This window comes from Amblyraja radiata, chromosome 2 (genome assembly GCF_010909765.2).
Source record: "Amblyraja radiata isolate CabotCenter1 chromosome 2, sAmbRad1.1.pri, whole genome shotgun sequence".
NCBI lineage: Eukaryota > Metazoa > Chordata > Chondrichthyes > Rajiformes > Rajidae > Amblyraja > Amblyraja radiata.
The window spans coordinates 47,565,165-47,586,585 of NC_045957.1; the positions used below are offsets into that span (position 1 = coordinate 47,565,165).

Sequence of the window (21,421 nt, forward strand, 5' to 3'; positions counted from 1 at the left end):
ACCTGAAAAAGGATCCTGGCCCAAAACACCATCTCACTACATTCTCCAGAGATGCTGCCTGACCTACAGAGTTACTCCAGCACTTTGTATCTGTTTATTGTAAATCTCTTGGTTGGTGTCATGTTGCTTTGTCTCCTGTTGAAAACACAATAGGCTTCAGGCCTTTCTTCATAGTAATAACACTGCATCTTTCTGTGGCCTTGAATTGATGCTAGTAGCAACAATGGATATTCAGTAGTGGTCGTTGTCCCTGAGTAAATTTACCTCCAGCCAGTAAATATTTTAATTTTTGAACCACGATATATTGTGAATCATAACACAAAGTGGAGGGGGATCTCAGCGGGTCAGACAGCATCAGTGGAAGCAATGGAAAGATGATGTTTCGGGTCAGGACCATTGTGTCTCCATAATGTTAATCATATTACCTAACTTTGGCTTCTTTGGTTAGAAACATAGAAAATAGGTGCAGGAGGAGGCCATTCGACTCTTCGAGCCAGCACTGACATTCATTGTGTTACTGTCATATTCTACAATCAGCCAGTTTTCTGCCTGCCATGGACCCCCTACAAATGGCTATTAATTCAAAGTCCCATTTGACGAATAAAGTGAAAATCTGTGTGTCGAAATCCAATAAAAACCTGTGGGCTGCTTTGTCAGAAATGTTTTTCGCCATTCCTTTAGCACCGTCATTATTCTGGTAAATTGTTACATATTTTCCATAAGTTTAATATTATACCTACAATGGTGAGAATGAAATTGTGTACAATGTAACTGCTCCGTTCATCTGATCCCTTTAACATTAAAGGCTGATAACCTTCAGTTTTCTACACCTTTAAATTCCAGAATCGTCAGGTCAGAAGGATAGATTAACAAACACTCCTTTTGTTAGCCAATGATGGTTTGTTGTGAAGCAAGCACACATTCGTTGAGATGGCAATAGTTGCTCAATAGTTTGAGCCTTCATCCTCCAGTAACCTGCAACAAACCCATCCCAGTTACTGAAGCATGAACCCTGCGTGAATGGGGATTGCTGGCCAAGGCATGTCCAGGCATGTCGATACACTTCATGTGTCATGAAATCATCTTATGTAATTTAACTATCAAATTTAACAACTCCCTTTGTATAAATTGCATAATGTATTTGTTTGTATCTTCTTTCAACTTTATTTCATTAAACCAATTTGACAATATAAACTAGCACAAATATTCACCCAAATATTTTGCTCTTTAAGGCTACCGAAAGATACCGGGGGGATTCAGCAGTATACAAACCCATGGATGCTCTAGATCACCAAGAATCACAATACCCTAGAATATTAATAATTCACCGGCTTCAGTCTTGAAAATAAGACTTAAGCATGTTTGCAATTAAAGACTTGCACATTTCTTGTTGTGGCAAGGCAATGGAAATGTAATTTGTGGAATGCAACTGACCGGGTTTAAATTGCATTGAATGCAAGTTTGAACAAAAGCTCCAGAATGTAGATTTATTATTTTTGAATGGGACGGAGAAATCGTAAAGATCATCATCTTGGAAGGTTTAAACATGGTTACTCACTTCTTTTTAGTTAACTTAATAACGTCAGTATGTTGTAAAGTGCAATCTTGCGAAAGACATGGGCCATTATAATTTGGGTGCAGTGCCAATTATACAAAAGATTTAGGGATTTTCTGAGCACAACTGAGAATGTTAACAGGAGATTTAACAGAAATGTTAATAATGCTTAATGATTGTGTGGCAAAATGCACAAAGAAAGATCTTGAAGTATATTGCCACCTTTCATAATCTTATGCTCCTTCACAAGTGAAGCACTACTGAACCAGCATCACCACGTTAAAAAAGGAAAAAATCTACAGCCAGCTGCACATTGTAAGATCCCAACAATCCCAATCCAACTCAATTTACAAATTCACAGGTGACACCACCATAGCGCGATGGATATCAAATAATGACGAGATGGAGTACAGGAAGAAGAATAAAAACCTTGTAACCTGGTGCCAAGACACCAACCTTTACTTCAATGTCAGCAAGACTAAGCAGATTGTGATTTACTTCAGGAAGCGAAGTGATACACATACCCTTACATACATGATGGTGCCGAAATAGAGATAGGTTGAGAGCTTCACGTTCCGAGGAGTAAATATCACCAGCAACTTGTCCTGGACCAGCCACATCGAAGCTATGGCCAAGAAAGCCCACAAACACCACTGCTTCCTTAGAAGGCTTAGGATGTTCGGCATGTCCCAACTACTCCCATCAACTTCTACAGATGCGCCATAGAAAGCATTTTATTGGGATGCATTACGCATGGTTTGGGAACAGCTCCATCCAAGAACACAAGAAATTGCAGAGTTGTGGACGTACCCTAGTCCATCATACAAACCAACCTCCTTTCTATTGACTCCATCTACACTTCACATCTCCTCGGCAAGGCCACCAGCATAATGAAGAATCATCCCAGCCATTCCCTCTTATCCCATCAGTCCCATCAGTCAAGAAGTACACGTGTGAAAACGAATACCTCCAGATTTAGAATTTACTTTAGACTTTAGAGGTACAGTATGCAGACTGTATCTCTCATGGAAACTGTGGACTTCGGCCCACCAGCCCACTAGCGATCACTCCGTATACTAGCACTATCCTACAAACTAGGCATAATTTACAATTTACAGAAGCCAATTAACCTACAAATTTGTATGTCTTTGGAGGGTGGGAGGAAACCAGCTCACCCAGAAAAAACCCACAGTCACAGGGAGAACGTACAAACTCGGTACGTTCAGCACCCTTGGTCAGTATTGAATCTGGGTCTCTGGCGCTGCAAGGCAGCAACTCTACCGCTGTGACGCCCATAAAGATATAGGGACAGTTTCTTCCCAGCTTTAATCAGGAAACTGAACCATCCCATCATCAACTAGAGAGAGGTCCTGACCTACCATCTACCACATTGGAGAACATCGGCCTCTTTCTTTTATTGGACTTTAACTTGTACTAAACGTTATTCCCTTATCCTGTACCTGTACACTGTGGACGGCATGGTTGTAATCATGTATAGTCTTTTAACTGACTGGATAGTACGCAACAGAAAAGCTTTTCACTGTACCTCAGTACACGCGACAATAATAAACTAAACTTAAATCTGCTCTTTTAATGGAATGTTTTCCATAGAATATTATTCTCCATTTGCAGAAATATATTGTATAAAATGCAAGCTTCCTTTCTTCTCCTTGGTAAAACAAATCACAGGACCTTCCACATTCACCCGCAATGGACAGGTAAGGCCTGCTGCAGTGCTTCTGCAGAGGTAGGAGAAAGCAAGGGATCAAATACCTGCATTAGTCACCCCAGAGAATGAATTTAATGTGTTTTGTTCAAAAATGTGAATGGTAGGGTTTGAACAGTAGGGGAGGTAATCCAACTCTGAATGCTAATCAGCAAATGTTGATGAAGCAGAAAACCTTACATTCTTCCAAAAGGAAATGCGATAATTATATTGGAAAAATATTAATGGATATGATGAACAAGCATTTTTGGAATTAACTGAGATGGTACATAACGTTGGGTACCCAATTTTATAACTACTCTGCAATTCTAAAAACCAGTGGGTGTCCATAATTTATTTATAAAACAGTACATTCTAGAATTTTAAACAAAAACAATAAATGCTGGAGATACTCAACAAGCCAGGATTAAAAAGCAGAATCAATGTTTCAGGATGGAAATGCTTTGTCAGTTCTGCATTCCAATATGTTCTATTTTCGTTTTAGATTTCCAACAACTAGTTTTTTTTATATTTACTTTCCAGATTTTGAATTTGAATAAAGACAAACAAAACCTTAGCTGATGAACAAAAGATAAATCAACACTAAAATAAAGCAAGTAATTTGTAAAGTGGAGCATGGGAAAGATTTTATTACTGTCGAATCCACTAGGGATTGTATCCATTTAAACATAAACAAGTTGGTCTGAATTTGTAATTTTAATAAATTCTATCGTGAGCTGTTTCTCAAAATCTGGTTACTTTCCAAAGCCTCCAACAGACGTTTGTGTAATTATAGCCAGATTTGTTTTGGTGACCGGATATGCACTTCATAAGTGGAAAGATTCAGGGAGATTAAACTGAGTTTTCTATGTTAAGCAAAAAGAATAGCTGTTCCCAAAGGGCAAGGTTTCTTCAGTAGGCGAGGAACACATTTCTATGTGCAATTGTAAACGGTTCTACTGAGGTTTACTCTGTTATGGAAATACCTCAAACAAAAGGAAGTCTGTGAATCCTTTTTTTTGTTGTTTTTATCCTTTATCGTTTACATGAAAAAAGGAGTTACTAGTGTCAGTGTTGAACAATGGGGAATACTACATTTTCCATCCATATTTGTGTCACGGTTTGTGTTATGCATTCCCACAAAGAATTATCACAGACATCTCACTACTGCAGCAGTCAGAAATCCCTATCATACAGAGCACTTTCCCTTAAGCAGTCATTTGATGCAAATTTGCGCTGTGATTATTGCCGGTTTAATTAATGTCACGTAGAACCACAATACCATGAAAATGACAGATGTTCATCTGGTTCTATATGTTTTCACGAACTGAATTCAAGCAAAAGTCTTAGAATTAAGAAATGCTTTAACTTAGTGTCACTCAGTTCCTTTGGTAATTTTTTTATAAACATATGCTGTAGAATAATGGCTTCATTTATGAGCACCAAACTGCAAACTCCAAGGTTAATTAAATATCTTTCTCCCTCTGTGTATCCAGGTATCAGAAGTTGCATAGTTTAATATATTCGCATTAGTCATGAATGAAATGTACTGTATCTGAAGCCTCAATTTGACAAACAACCGTGTTATTTAACTTTACCATACGTATCTCTGCATGCAAAGCTGCCTGAGGTAGACTAACTCTACATATCTTTTCCTCAAATCTCTAAGGCAGCCACAAAGAGGTGCACCAAAATAATTCACGATGTACAAGAACTAAATGACAATGAATTATATTGTGTAGACATTATCAATGTTAATTTATACATTGGCATTGCATGGTAAAATGCAATGGTGTTTCATCTTAAAAGCAACCAGTTTATGATTTATTTTTAATACAACGTCTTTGGATCTAAACTACAATATTTAAAAATTCAATTGTATACCTTTCGAGTGATTGTGTATCGAATAGAACACACTTAATTCGATAGTTAACGTAATTATGCTGCAACAATAACTGGGGTTTCCATCAATTTTTTTCTGAAATAATTAGATGAAACATTTGGGAAGACCTGATTACTAGTTTGTGGGTGGAATCATGCATAATCTCAAAAAAGGTTATTTTATTGGGAATAATGTATAAAGCATCTGCCAACATCACCTGATTTACTGACAACTTAAGCAGCGATTTACATCGATGTGCATCGCTTCTAAATTATAATCAGTAAATTTATCGAAAAACACTTTCCAGTTAATGTATGGGTCATTCCAGGTTTTTAAAGTGAGCTATTGTGGTCAATGAATTGTTACTAAATTGTTAAGATGGATATTCTGTACTGCAAAATTCACCAGCCTGGTAACGCCCATTTAATTTCAACATCTTTGGTCCTGATTTTAGTCCAGATTTTAAGTAACCAGGACTTGAGTTGTTTACGTGCTTAATAAACCTACCTTACATATTTAATCAAAATTTGCTTCTCAAACAGCCTTTAAATCGTATTAATATGCAAATACGGCTCCAGGCTGCTGATGATTTAAGATAAACTCATGGAAATAAATTCCAAGCCCATGTGCTTTAATGTTCTATGATACAATTTTTCAGTCTTTGTTTTAGCATCAGGCTGCCCCGGATCGTTGTACTCTCTTTGGAGCAGATATTTCTTCTGTATTCTCACGTCTAAAAACGAAGTAGGCAGTTCTGCTTTTATGACAAAACTTTGCCTTGTTACAAGCTTAGGCTAGAGTGCAACATTTTGGGTTTTAGAGAAACAGGTAGATAGGAGTTTATCCATTTTGTTGGTGGGGGAAGAGAGTGCATGGGTCTACAGCTCAGAAACTACCCTCTGACTAAATTGGCCTTGAAATGGATTGAAAAGCACCTGTTACAATTGCCGCAACTCATAGAGCTGCTGCCTCACAATGTCAGACTGGGGTTTGAATCTGACCTTGGATACTGTATGTGTGTGTGGTGATTACACGTTCTCCCTGTGACCTTGAGAGTTTCCTCCTAATGCTCCAGTTTCCTCCCACATCCCAAACGTGTGTGAGTTTGTAGGTTAATTGGCTTCTGTCAATTGCCCCAGTAGGGAGTGGATGCAAAAGTGGGAATACAAAGAACTAATGAGAACGGGTGATCGATGGTCAGCGTAGATTCAGTGGGGGGGGGGGGGGGAGGGCCAGTTTCAATGCTGTAGCTTTCAATCAATCAATTATGATTCATTGCTCATCACTCAGTACTTACTCTGAAATTATCTTCATTTTTTAAAAACGAATAATTAAGCATAGCTTAATAAATAATCATAGCTAAGACCAAACAAAAAGATCCTAATGGTTGTGGCTATTCACAGGAAAATCAGTTGTGAGATTGTAATGTAAAACCGTAAATACACCAAAACAAAACTAAAATAAAAATTGCTGCAAATGCACAGTGTCTAAAGGGAAAAGATCTGTTAAAGATTGTTGTCAGAACTATTAAAATTGATGACATCCTTCATTCTAAATGTTAGCATTGTAATTAAAAGGCTGCTGATTAACCTATGGAATGTTTATAACATTTTTGGCTTTTATTTTGCATCAGAAACCATTTATCTTTGTTGGAACAAGTCACTGTGTTCAAAGCACGCAATGGGCACACAAATTACCTCAAGAAATGGTTGTACAGGCAAGTGGAGAACGCAACCAATTGTGACTATTTACCTCCACATACAATCTTCCCTGGCAACTTACCTGAGACTGATTGATAGCAGTGTGATTGCCGTGGAGTGGAGACTGACGTTCCTTGTCCTTATTGTGCCGACTACTTTGTTTACTGCGCTGGAGCTGCTGCCTCAGTTTGGCGATTTGCTGTAATGAAACCAAGAAAAAAACATTAAATAAGAATCTTTAGCAATATTCTTCTTCGCACAAATATTGGTAATACAATAGACCAAGACCACAGACCCATGGGCACATTGTCCTCTGTCACCTGGGTATCTGAGACATGTGCAGTTCCATTACGCCAATACCATCAAAAACAAGCCACTGAAAAATTATCAGTCCAAGCACAAGGTTTGACCAGAATGGATCAGAACCCTTCCTTTAACAGATCCTTAGTTGAGCGAGCTCGGATGGAGTCCAGCAGAAAAAATATGTTAACGTCATACAGAGAAACAGGCTGTTCAGCCGACCACCCTGTCTGTAATAAAGTTGACCCTCAGGTTCCCATTAAATCTTTCCCTCTTACCATAAACCTATGTCCTATGGTTCTTGAATCCCCTACTCTGTCTGGGTAAATGACTTTGCATTCATCCTATATATTCCAATCTTATACACCTCTATAAGAAAAACCTAGCCTGCCCTACCTCTCCCGATAGCTCAGCCCCTCAAGTCTTGGCAACATTTCGTAAATCTTCTCTGCATTGTTTTCAGATTAATGGCATTCTTAATATGGTGACCAAAACGGAACACTATTCAGCAAATACAGCCTCACCAATGTCTTATACAATTGTAGCATAATGTCCCAACTGCTATACCCAATACCCTGACTGATGAAAGCCAATGTACCAAAAGCCTTCTGCACCGTTCTATCTACTTGTGATGCCATTTTCAGGGAACCATGTACCTGTACTCCTAGATCCCTCTGCTCTACAACACTCCACAGGGTATTTCTAGCAGCAGGAAAGAAGCTCTTCGTGAATGTGGTGATAGATGCTTTTCAAGCTTTTGTGTCTTGATGGGAGAGGGGAGATGAGGGGAGTGTAAGTGGTCCATAATTAGGTTGGCTGCTTTTCCGAGGTAGCCCGAAGAGGAGACAGAGTTGGTGGTGATGGGGGAAGGGGGTGGGAGTTTGCGATTTTTTGCAGTCTTGGGCAGTGTACTTACGATACCAAGCTCTGATGCCTCCAGATGGGTTACAATCTATTGTGCATCTGTAGAAAATGGTAAGAGTCAAGTTTAGGTGTTGGTGCACTTCCTTGGCTGTAGCATTAATGTGGTTGGACCAGAACAAATTGTTGCTGTTATTTACATTGAGGATCTTGAAACTCTCGACCATCTCCACTTCAGCAACATTGATACAGGCTGGGGTGTCCTCCACCCCACTTCCTGAAGTTGATCATGGCTAATCTGATTGTAACCTCATCTCTATATATCTCAAAGATAGCCACAAAAAGCTGGAGTAACTCAGCGGGACAGGCAGCATCTCTGGAGAGAAGGAATGGGTGACGTTTCGGGTCGGGAACCTTCTTCCTCTCTATATATCTCTGTCTACCCACAGTAACCTTTCACCCTCATGCTTACGCCTACTTCTGCCATCATTTTGTTTTTAATTGTGCGAATTCGAAAACATTAAATTCTCAGGGGAAAAAAGTTGCCTTTTCTCGATTTTAAATAGACAATCAATTAAAAGAATGACCCCCAATTCTTTAATTTTCCACTAGAAACCCCCACTCTCCACATCCACTGTAAAGATGGTCACAATCTTACATATTTCAGCCAAGTCCCTTGTTCCTCAAGGTCATATACAAGCCCAGCTCGTCCAACCCTTTCTCAAAGACAAACCACGGATTCCAGGTACTAATCTAGTTTATCTCTTCTAAGCTGCTTTTAAAGCATTGACATCCTGCTTTCAGAGGTGGCCTCACTAATGCCCTGTGTTTCGAAGCCAAGACTTTATGACCTTTGTGTTTAATATTTCAATGATAAGCGATAGCATTAAGTTTTTTTAATTACTTGCAGTACATGCTTTTGCAAGTCATGCACGAGAAACCCACATCCCTGCTTCTCTGCAACCTCTCACCTTTTAGATAATCTGTTTTTTTATATTTTACCCCACCAAAACCAAACATTGTCCATCATGATTCTCCATTTTCAGTCTTTGCCCATTTACTTATCTATACAGCTTTGTAACCTCCTTATGTCTCTTCACAACTTCCCTTATTTTTGTGTTATACGCAAATTTAGCAGCCGTGCTATCTATGCAGTCACATTTATACAGCGAAAAAAATTGAGGACCCAGCACCAAGCAGTGTGTCAATCGCTCATTACATCTTGTCATCCAAAAAAATACCCCATTGTTATCCATTCTCTGTATCCCATTAGCCAGCCAACTTTCTATCCAACCAATAAGTTACCTTCTTCAACATGTGCTGAAGTAACTCAACAAATCAGGCAGCATCCATGGAGAAGACGATAGGTGGCGTTTTGGATCGAGACCATTCTTCAGACTGAATCAACTCGAAACATCACCTATCCATGTTCTCCAGATATACTGCCTGACCTGCTGAGTTACTCCGTTCAAGTTCAAGTGAGTTTATTGTCATGGGTTCCTGATAGGACAATGAAATTCTTGCTTTGCTTCAGCACAACAGAACATAATAGGCATTGACTACAAAACAGATCAGTGTGTCCATATACCATTAATAAACACATGAATAAATAAACTGATAAAGTGCAAATAACAGATAATGGGCTATTAATATTCAGAGTTTTGTCCGAGCCAAGGTTAATAGCCTGATGGGCTGTGGGGAAGTAGCTATTCCTGAACCTGGTCGTTGCAGTCTTCAGGCTCCTGTACCTTCTACCTGAAGGTAGCAGGAAGTGAGTGTGTGGCCAGGATGGTGTGGGTCCTTGATGATACTACCAGCCTTTTTGAGGCAGCGACTGCGATAGATCCCCTCGATGGAAGGGAGGTCAGAGCCGATGATGGATTGGGCAGTGTTTACTACTTTTTGTAGTCTTTTCCTCTCCAGGGCGCTCAAGTTGTCAAACCAAGCCACGATGCAACCGGTCAGCATGCTCTCTACTGTGCACCTGTAGAAGTTAGAGAGAGTCCTCCTTGACAAACCGACTCTCCGTAATCTTCTCAAGAAGTAGAGGCGCTGATGTGCTTTCTTAATAATTGCATCAGTGTTCTCGGACCAGGAAAGGTCTTCAGAGATGTGCATGCCCAGGAATTTGAAGCTCTTGACCCTTTCAACCATCGACCCGTTGATATAAACGGGACTGTGGATCCCCATCCTACTCCTTCCAAAGTCCACAATCAGTTCATTGGTTTTGCTGGTGTTAAGGGCCAAGTTATTGTGCTGGTACCATATGGATAGTTGATCGATCTCTCTTCTATACTCTGACTCATCCCAATCATTGATACGTCCCACAACAGTGGTGTTGTCAGCGAACTTGATGATGGAGTTTGCACTATGACCGGCTACGCAATCATGAGTATAGAGTGAGTACAGCAGGGGGCTGAGCACGCAGCCTTGAGGTGCTCCCGTGCTGATTGTTATCGAGTCTGACACATTTCCACCAATACGAACAGATTGGTCTGAGAATGAGGAAGTCGAGGATCCAATTGCAGAGGGATGCGCAGACCCAGTTCTGCAAGTTTGGTAACCAGCTTGGAGGGGATGATTGTATTAAATGTCGAGCTGTAATCAATGAATAACAGCCTGACATTTGAGTTTTTGTTGTCCAAGTGGTCCAGAGCGGAGTGGAGGGCCAGCTAGATCGCATCCACCGTTGATCTGTTGTGGCGGTAAGCGAACTGCAGTGGGTCCAGGTTTTTGACGAGGTAGGAGTTGATTTGCGCCATGATCAACCTCTCAAAACACTTCATCACCACAGGTGTTAGTGCCACTGGTCGATAGTCATTGAGGCATGTCACCTTACTCTTCTTGGGCACAGGTATAATTGGTGCCCTTTTGAAGCAGGTGGGAACCTCAGACCTCAGAAGTGAGAGATTGAAAATGTCCGTAAAAACTCCAGCCAGTTGGTCCGCACAGGTTTTTAGAACACGACCAGGTATACCATCAGGTCCAGGCGCTTTGAGGGTTCACGCCTCTGAAGGATTTCCTGACGTCGGCCTCTGTGACTGAGACTGAAATACCATCACAGCGAATGGGGGCTCGGGAAGGCACATCAGTGTTCTCCCTATCAAAGCGTGCATAAAACGCATTAAGCTCATCAGGGAGTGATGTTTCGCCGACATTCGAGCTGCCTCCTGATTTTGCCTTGTAGGAGGTGATTGCATTCAGGCCCCGCCACAGCTGCCGAACATCTGTCTCATCCTCCAGTTTGGAGCAGAAGTCCCTTTTGGCCTTTTTGATGGCCTTACCAAGGTCGTATCTGGACTTTTTGTAGATTTGTAGACATCTTGTAGACTTGCTGGACTCCAGCACTTTGCATCCTTTGTTATATTAACCAGCATCTGCAGTTCCTGGTTTGTGTACTCCTTCACCATGAGCTTATATTTCCACAACAAGCTTTGATGTGGGACCTAATCAAATGCCTTTTGAAATCTTGTTACAGAACAACCACGGGTTCCCCTTCATCCACAGCATATGATACATTTGCAAAGAATTCCAGTTATTTAGTCAATACAATTAGCTGGGCACAACTTAATATTTTAGAATGTTCAAATGGCATGTACCAGGTTTACTGGTCACCAAGTGATTAACCCTATCCTTCTATAAGACCTTTAGCCGGATTTCGAGCCTCGTAGAAGGCATGCTGTCCATCCATCATAAGCACCATCAGGACAGTTTATTAAGCTGTCTTTTAGCTACAACTACATCCTTTTTCAAATTAATTTTACAGCTTAATCGTGGATTTATAATGTGGTTGAGTAAAGGCTTTTCTGTTGTAATGTCTGAGAGCAAATTATGAAGGGATTGTCTGCACATTTCCAGCACGCTGCAAAATATATGATGGAATCTGCATTGATTGCAGACCCTAAAGACCAAAGCACTTCAGTTCCTTGATCAGGCAGAGGAGTCCTGTCTGAAGCTGCCATCTGGAGAATCCCCAGTGATGTGAATGAACAGTAGAGGCATTTGCAGATCAATATTCATCAGTTAACCATCAAGCCTCGCCTTACTTCACACACAGTTATTACAATATGCAGTCTTCCGAAAACAGAATGATTTTATTTTTGTTTGGACTTCTGATAAAACACGGAATACTCACCCAGCAGTTCATTATACACGAGAAAAACAATACAATTCCCTGATGCGCAGGCCTTATTTGGATGTGGAAATAACTGGCTATTCCACATGTGTAATTTGTTTATACAAAAGGCACATTAGAGGAATTATGTTCAAAACAAAATAATCTATGTTTAAAATGAAAACAGAATTTACTGGAATTACGCAGAAGTTCAGGCAGCTTGTGTGGAGAGAGAAATGAATCTAGAGTTTCAAGTCAATGTCCTGAGAAAGGTTAAACATTAAGAATGTTTTAAATTGCAGGGAGGTGCAGTAGGAACAAAACGGAAGATCTGTGGTAAAATGGAAGGAAGGCGAGTTTGAATAGCAGTGGAAATAGTTGAAAAAGGTTGAAGACCAATGAATCACAAAATTGATGTTTGGGACAGACCTAAATAGAGGAATCAAGTGAAATCTGCAAATACCAAAGTACAGGACACCACACCAGGCACACTAAATGCAGCACAGTAAACTGGAAGTGAATTGCTTCCTCATCTGCTGGAGGCGGAGGGGCATTGGTCCCACAAATGCAAGAAGGAAGGTAAAAGGGCTGATGTTGCTACGTCTGCAGTAGGGCAGGGTTGTGAGAAGTAGAGTGGTATTAGTGGAAATGCCAAAGGGCCAGAATGTCAGAGGTTTCCTCCAGAATGCCTCAAATGAAGGAGAGAGAAAGAACTGCCCAGAGAGGATGGGGAGGGGCGGCATGGTGGAATAGCGGTAGAGCTGCTGCCTTAAAGCGCCAGAGATCCGGGTTCGATCCTGACGACAAGTGCTGTCTGTACGGAGTTTGTACGTTCTCCCCGTGACATACGTGCGTTTACCCAGTTTCCTCCCACAATCCAAAGACGTGCAATTTTGTAGGTTAATTGGCTTTGGTAAAATAGTAAATTGTCCGTAGTGTGTGTAGGACAGTGTTAGTGTGTGGGAATTGCTGGTCGGCGCAGTTGGTGGGCCGAAGGGCCTTTCCACGCTGCATTTCTAAACTCTAAAATAAATTTAACTGATTCCTCAAATTTGCTGCAAATTTTCACCCTACTCTCAACTTCACATGGCCCACCTCTGACTCTTTCCTTTTTTTCCTCCATTTCAATGGCTAGTTTAATGACCAGTATCCACTGCAAGCTCCGACATTCACTCGCTCACCTGACTATGCTTCAATTTCAGACACATTTCACCATGTATTCAATTAGCATTAGCACCACTGAAGTTTACAGCAGAGGGAATCATTTGGCTTTTCACATCTCTATCTGCTCCGAGTTACAACACAGTAGTAGTCTACTACTACCCAAAGGGGACAATTTAATGAACCCACTTTTGAAGAAAAATGGCTTTGTGCGTTGGTAGTCTAAATAGAAAGAGAATAACAGAGTTGTGTTGGAAACACCATATTACAAATAAAATTGAATTGATATTTCAGAAAAAATAAGGCAAGAAAAAAGCACCCTACAAAATCCTGTTCCACCGTGAGACATGGGTTTGTAAAAATAAGCACCATTTTGTTAACCCGCAACTTTTCACTTCTGTTGGACTTTATACCAAATAATACATCATTCCTTGGCTGGATGTAAGGCAGCATGTAATGCACAATCAGGTACCAGCAATGTAGGCTGGAAGCACTGTGGTCACTAATCCTTGAACCAGACTTTTGGAGAAGTGCTTCGTTCCATTCTCCATACACTGCCATCAGAGTGGTTCAAATCGCAAACCAGCGTTTGAAGTCATCAAACGAATGCAACGCCGCATAATGTTTTGCTAAAATAAAACGACATCAGATCACAAACAGTTGAATAGGTACCGAGAAACCAGCACAGAATTTAGTCCAATGTTCTAGGGACCGGATATAATTATTGCAGGGTCTATATGTCACTTCTTAACAATATTTAATGCAGAAAAATGCTGCACAGCATGCACAAAGGAGGAGGATGGATTACCTACCAGAGACAGCAATAGCCAAGTATAATGCAACTAATTTAATCATCAGGATTCAAAACATCCCCAATGGACACAATCGGTTGTTTCAATTTAATCAAAATTTCATGAGATATTTTAAAGCAGATGCCATTTTAAAGCTACCACAAAGAAACCGAGAATCCATTTTGGTGGGATGCAGTTGTGTAGCGGGAGTTGATGGCAGGGGTGGAGTTGAGGCAGCACAATAGCAGAGTTGAGTATCCTTTGCATAGAATTAGCTGCATTTAGGGAATCAAAATTATTGTTTTAATAATCTTTCAAATGCTTAGTGTCTATGAGTTTTCAAGGTCAAGGTCACGCAACGGTTAAGTTTGTTGTTGTGGCACAGATGGTAGAGCTGCTGCCTCACAGCGCCAGAGACCTAGGTTCGATCCTGACCTCGGGTGCTCTCTATGTGGAGTTTGCACTTTTTTCCTGTTTTCTCCCATATCCCAAAGATGTGCAGGTTTGCAGGTTAATTCAGGGCTGCCAACATGAGAGTTGGGAGTGAGAAATTGCGAGAGACCAATCCCGAGGGAGCGTAGCGACCTGGGGGGGGGGGGGTAGGTAGGTGGGGGGGGGGGGGTGGAGGGGGGGGGGGTGGAGGGGGTGGGAGGAGGGTGTCCCCCCCTCCCATTGGTATGGAGCTTTTGCATTTTTCAGCTTGAAATTGTGCAATCTGATGCATACTGTAGCGAGTCTTTTAACTTACACTTGAATGCAATATTTATGCTTTAAATTGGATTAGCTATGAATAAGGTTAGACTAAATTACATTCCTAATTACATTCTGCAGCAGAGCCGCTGCTTCCATCCCTCCCTCAGCCCCGGCTCTCCAACACCCATGAGTTTTCAAATTTTTGTTGATCACAGAATTTCTCACGGCAGAGCGTTAGAAATTTGTGATCAGCGTGAGAGCGTGAGAATTTGGCCAAATGCGTGATTCTCACGCTCAAAGCGTGAGAGTTGGCAGTCCTGGTTAATTGGTCTCTGTGAGATTGCCCCAAGTGTGTAGGGAGTGGATGAGGAAGTGGGATAGCATAGAATTAGTGTGAATGAGAGATCAATGGTCGGTGGGTGGGACAAAAGAGTTGTTTCCATGCTGCATCTCCAAGCTAAAACTAGACTAAATATGTCCCCCACCCATCTGTACCACAGACAAGCACAACATTGGAAGGAATGAGAACTCTCCCGCACATTTCTCAGCAGAGGGGCCACGATCATGACAGAACGCCTGATCAACTGAGGCATCAAGGCCTTGGAAGCGAGCCAGGGAAACCTGGACCTTTAAGCATCCAAATTTATAACTTCAAACAACTGCTGGGAGATGCTTTAAATTGAACAACAAATCAACACTAGGTTGCACATCAATTTCACTGTTCTGGGAGTGATTTAAAGACACTAATTTGATGGCAAAAAACAAACTGTAGGGAACAGACAGCTCTTACATAGTCAGAATTGTACAGTGCAAAACCAAGCCCCTCCGCACACCGCATCCATGCTGATTCTTTTGCTCCAACCTTAACCCCATTTGATTGCATTAGGTCCATATCTTTCTATGCCGTGACTATTTAAATGTTCATTTCCAAGTCTCTTAAACGCTGTAATTGTACCCAACTGCCACCACTTACTGCAGCGACTTTCAGATATCGATCACTATATGTTAAAAAAAAATTACCCCCCAGTTACCCCTTAAAACTATGGCTCCCACCTTAAACCTGTGCCTTCATTTTTGATATCACCACCATGAGAAAAAGATTGTGATCGAAACTTATCCATGCTTCTTATAATTTTATAATCTCCATTGTTACACCTCGGCTTCCTTCACTGCCCACCCAGTCTGATCTCTCCATCATAATTAAAGTCCTCCAATCCAGGCAACATCCTGGTAAACCCCATGTACACCCTCTCCAGCACAACCAATACCTTCATATAGTGTTGAGCAGCACTGCACATCATACTCCAGGTGCAGTCTGACTAACTCTCTAAACATACAGTCTATGATATTTTCCGCATCCCATATCGAGTCCCACTGGAGCTCTACCTGCTCCACGTGGTCAAGCAGGCACCACAGCTGAATGCATTTCCGGCAGGTATGGTCACCAGGAATTGTCTCATTATCCCCCACATCCTGCAGGATGTGCAAACCACCGCTCAGGCCTCCATGTCCTTTAATCCCAGCCCCTTGCAGTAAGAAAAAAACCCACCCTGGTTACAATCCTCAAAGCACACACTTTAATTTCAGCATTTGGATTAACAGTAGCAATAAGTGACGGAATGTGTTAATGGATAGAGTCAGGCAGGCTAGACACCTGGGTTCTCACTCCAACCTTCGATGCACCAATCAGCCATTACCCAAGCAGCAGGATGCACTTTGGATCTGGCCCCTCATTTACCATAGCCATGGATGCACATCTAGAGTAGCTCCCTTCATTTAAATGGGGTTGCCGACCTTCATGTCAAATACAAGTACTGGCAAGTTTTGTGTTTACTTTAGTATACTTCAATATGTTCTTAAATGCATACAGTGGTATAAGCAGCTTCAAAATAAGTTTAAAATACATTTGTGAAACTATTATAGACATATGGAAGCGGTAAGAAGGCCCATGGACAACAGGAAGTGTCAGACTCGGTCTTGAACCAGGGCCTCGGTTTGTAGGGTGCTGTGGCTGCTCTTGGCCCATGGACCTCACCCAAGGGCTAGGCAAAGATGCAGGCAATACAGCAGGTGCCACACGCTGCAAAATATTGGTGCCAGGAGCTGTTGGTGAACAGTTGAAGTGCAGCTCAAGTGCTTAATCAATGGGCAGTGTGAACGTGGTGGGCCGAAGGGTTCTGTTTTCACGCTGTATCACTAAAATAAACATTTCTCTGCAAGACATCCAGATCTATGACATGATCCCTTTTAAAATGTTTGGAAAATTAATAATGACACAAATAAATAGAAAGCTTCATTAAAGTCTTTCTCTCTCTGATATGGTACGCAGGTAAGCTGACAGAAATTCCTCAGTGACATAGACAATCTGTGAATTGCGTTCCTTCATTTTCCAAATTAACCTCTGCTTTTTACGTTGGATCATAATGCAAATCAAGATTAACAAGTTAAAATGATGCAAAACTCAAAGTTGCACATGTTACAATTTATTAAGCAGATTGAAAATGTGCAGAGGTTAAAACATAACAATCATATACCTCCTATAATTTCTATCAGCAAGTTCTGTCTCTTGGAAATTAATGTGGGTCTATATCTTTAACAAATGATAAATTTGCATTGGAGAAAATAATACAGCATTTTTTATTCAAGGACATCGTGAAACATAAATACTTCTGAAGGAATCAAAGGATCAGAAAAAATTCTGAATGCACATAGTAAATTCTGCATGATTCATGTCCCACAGTTTATGATCTAATCTGTGAAATTAGATAGCAAAATAAAAAATTACTTAAGGGTCTCAGCCGTCACCAATCCGTGTTCGCCAGAGATGCTGCTGCCTGACCCTCTGAGTTACTCCAGCACTTAGTGTCTTTTTATTGAAAAACCAGCATCACTGCTTCAACTCAACTATAATGTCTCATTTCCATTATGTCAGAAAGTCAGCATGATGCACCTTTTGCAGGTATCTTAACTTCTGAGATAAAGCACAAATTTACTCGTACTTCTTCAACGCAGACAACTGCAGTTTGGACTCAGCCATTCGAGCATACATGGAGAATAGCAAGGGGTGGTGCCAATTATTGGAGATTTGCATAAAAACATTAATGTCCATCATACACTCTTATTCATAGAAAACAAAGTGCTGGATAACTTAGAGGATAAGGTAGCATCTCAGGACAACATGGGGAGGCAACGTTGCGGGTTGGGTCCCAACTCAAAATGTCGCCTTTCTATGTCCTCTAGAGATGCTGCCTGACCCATTGAGTTACTCCAGTACTGTGTTCTATGCAATATTCTAATATCTGCAGCTCCGTGGCTACACACACTATTCTATGCATACACCATTAAATAAATTAAAAAACTATGTCATCTCCTTACCCGTTAAAATACCATTTTACGCTGAAATTCTATTTTTTAAAGTTAAACAGTACGTGAAATACAGTAAAAAATAAATCAAATGATTGTCGCTACTCACTATCACATGATGCTAAATCCTCAAAGAGGATGTTACTGCTAATTAACCTACAACTGCGCTGCCATTTTTAATAAATGTAAATAAACAATACATATCTTTTCACATTCATTTTGTATGACTCAAAATATAATTTGCTATCTGATCTTCTAATAAAAAATCTAATTGCTTCATAGAAATATTTGCCAGTGGCATGAGAATTACAGATTATAAAATCATAAGTGATAGGAGCAGAGTTAGGCCATTCGGCCCATCAAGTCTACTCTGCCATTCAATCATGACTGATCTATCTCTCCCTCCTAACCTCATTCTCCTGCATTCTCGCCATAACCTCTGACACCCATACTAATCAAGAATCTATCTATCTCTGCTTTAAATATATCCATTTACTTGGCCTCCGCAAATAATTCCACAGATTCACCACCCTCTGACTAAAGATGCATAAATAATGGGTAAACAAAAGTTCACTGTGCATTCCCTATTCACGATGTGGTCATCTCTACATTGGAAAACCAAACACGGTTTGTGCGATTCAACGACAACTCCCATGAGACCAAAAATGCAATGTAATCTTCCAGTGGCCTCAAACATTGATTGCCTATCTATTCTCACTCTGACCCCAGTTTCCAGCATCCTATGCAGTTTCAACTATGCTCAACCTGAGACAGAAGAACAGCATCTCACCTTCCGACTAGGTTATTGACATCCTCCCTGATCATCACGTTCCACCATTTCAGGTGGTCAGCAATTCTACATTTTGCATGTCATATTTCCAGAATTGGGAGCTTTCTCCCCTCCTATAATATCAAATAATTACGCAGTTTTTCCTATTTCCATCTCCTCCACATAAGCTTTTACACAAATCCTTTAATTTAATCTTCCCTGCCTTGCAAACCATCATAGAATTCCCATATCCTCCCTTTCGTTTGCACTATTTTTTTTCTAACTTTGCCCAGCTCTGATGGAAGCTTCAAAATGCTGGCTCTCTTTCTCTGTTCCGAGATGCTAGCTCACCTGCTGAGTGTTTCAAGTATTTCAGTTTCATTTGTCAATGAGAGGTCATAACGAATAGAAGAATTAGCCCATTCGGCCCATCAAGTCTACTCTGCCGTTCAATCATGGCTGTTCTATCTCTCCCTCCTAACCCCATTCTCCTGCCTTCTCCCCATAACCTGTGCCACCTGTACAAATCAAGAATCTATCTATCTCTGAAACACAAAAAGACCAAGGACAGCAATGGTACATCCTTCATTTTGTTCAGTAGATTAACTTCTAAAAAATGTCATGCCTTTGTCTGGGAATGACGTGATGAATCTTTGTTCTGTTCCAGCCAATAGGACAGGCAGTGATTTGGAAATGTGGACACGTTTTTATTATGTTAATAACATAACTTTGATTATGCAGAATGTCATAAGATTAGCAAATTATTATTACAGATCACTATGCAAGAAAAAACAGATACCAACTTTGTTTGTGACAAACCCTAATTTTGATTGTTATTCTACTTCAGTTCTACCTCATTCAGTACTTGTGCTTATGCTAATCAATTTAGAGTGATTGTCATTAAGGCAAGCTTTAAATTCATAAATGTAAAAAAAAATGTTGTGACATTAACCAAGATCCTTGCTCTTGCTTTCAAAACACTTGAAAGTCTTACCTCAACTTGCCCTGTGCATGAACAAAGCTGGTTCTTGAAAGGTAGATTAATCTTTGTTCTATTCTCTATCAGCACCATCAATCCATCCTCTGAAATTCAGTGCGAGCATTGCTTAGCCTTCAACCATCAAGACATTTGTATTTGCCTTTATCTGACAAACTGCCAAATCTCACTTTTCTCCCACTTCAAAACTGACGGTCAGTATCTATGAATTCCTAATTAACTCTGCAACTACTTTAAACAACTCTGCTGGTGAGGAGACTATAGAACAGTAGTGAAAAGATAGAACGGGTGGGTGAAAAACAAAGTATTGAAATAATAATTGATTATGCATATCTGCAAACAACAGAAGTGACCATATCCCCAAATAGTGGGCTATTTGGATCATTCTTTCAAGTTCACTTGGACCATCAATGACTCCTCTCTCCCCTTCCTTGATATCTCGGTCTCCATAACAGGGGACTATCGACTGATGTGTACCACAAACCTACCGACTCCCAGCTATTGGAACTATACCTCCTCCCGACCTGCCTTGTGGCAAAGACACTTTCCCCACTCTCATTTTTTCTGCCTCTGCCCCCAAGATATAAACCATATAACCATATAACAATTACAGCACGGAAACAGGCCATCTCGGCCCTTCTAGTCTGTGCCGAACACGTATTCTCCCCTAGTCCCATATACCTGCGCTCAGACCATAACCCTCTCCTTTCGCGTCCATATAACTATCCAATTTATTTTTTAATTATAAAATCGAACCTGCCTCCACCACCTTCACTGGAAGCTCATTCCACACAGCTACCACACTCTGAGTAAAGAAGTTCCCCTCATGTTACCCCTAAACTTCTGTCCCTTAATTCTCAAGTCATGTCCTCTTGTTTGAATCTCAGTGGGAAAAGCTTATCCACGTCAACTCTGTCTATCCCTCTCATCATTTTAAAGACCTCTATCAAGTCCCCCCTTAACCTTCTGTGCTCCAAAGAATAAAGACCTACCTTGTTCAACCTTTCTCTGTAACTTAGTTGCTGAAACCCAGGCAACATTCTAGTAAATCTCCTCTGTACTCTCTCTATTTTGTTGACATCCTTCCTATAATTAGGCGACCAAAATTGTACACCATACTCCAGAATTGGCCTCACCAATGCCTTGTACAATTTTAACATTACATCCCAACTTCTATACTCAATGCTCTGATTTATAAAGGCCAGCACACCAAAAGCTTTCTTTACAACCCTATCTACATGAGATTCCAGCTTCAGGGAACTGTGCACAGTTATTCCTAGATCCCTCTGTTCAACTGCATTCCTCAACTCACTATCATTTACCATGTACGTCCTATTTTGATTTGTCCTGCCAAGATGTAGCACCTCACACTTATCAGCATTAAACTCCATCTGCCATCTTTCAGCCCACTCTTCCAAATGGCCTAAATCTCTCTGTAGACTTTGAAAATCTACTTCATTATCCACAACCCCACCTATCTTAGTATCATCTGCATACTTACTAATCCAATTTACCACACCATCATCCAGA

General features: G+C 40.8%; 1 protein-coding gene across 1 annotated transcript in view; it reads right to left on the reverse strand.

Annotated features, from left to right (window-relative positions):
• glcci1 (glucocorticoid induced 1) overlaps nt 1-21,421 on the reverse strand; it is a 183,342-nt gene that overhangs the window by 56,059 nt on the left and 105,862 nt on the right. The window contains exon 4 of the mRNA XM_033045825.1: nt 6,925-7,041. Within this exon, the coding sequence (XP_032901716.1) occupies nt 6,925-7,041 (117 nt within the window). The remainder of the gene's footprint in view (nt 1-6,924; nt 7,042-21,421) is intronic.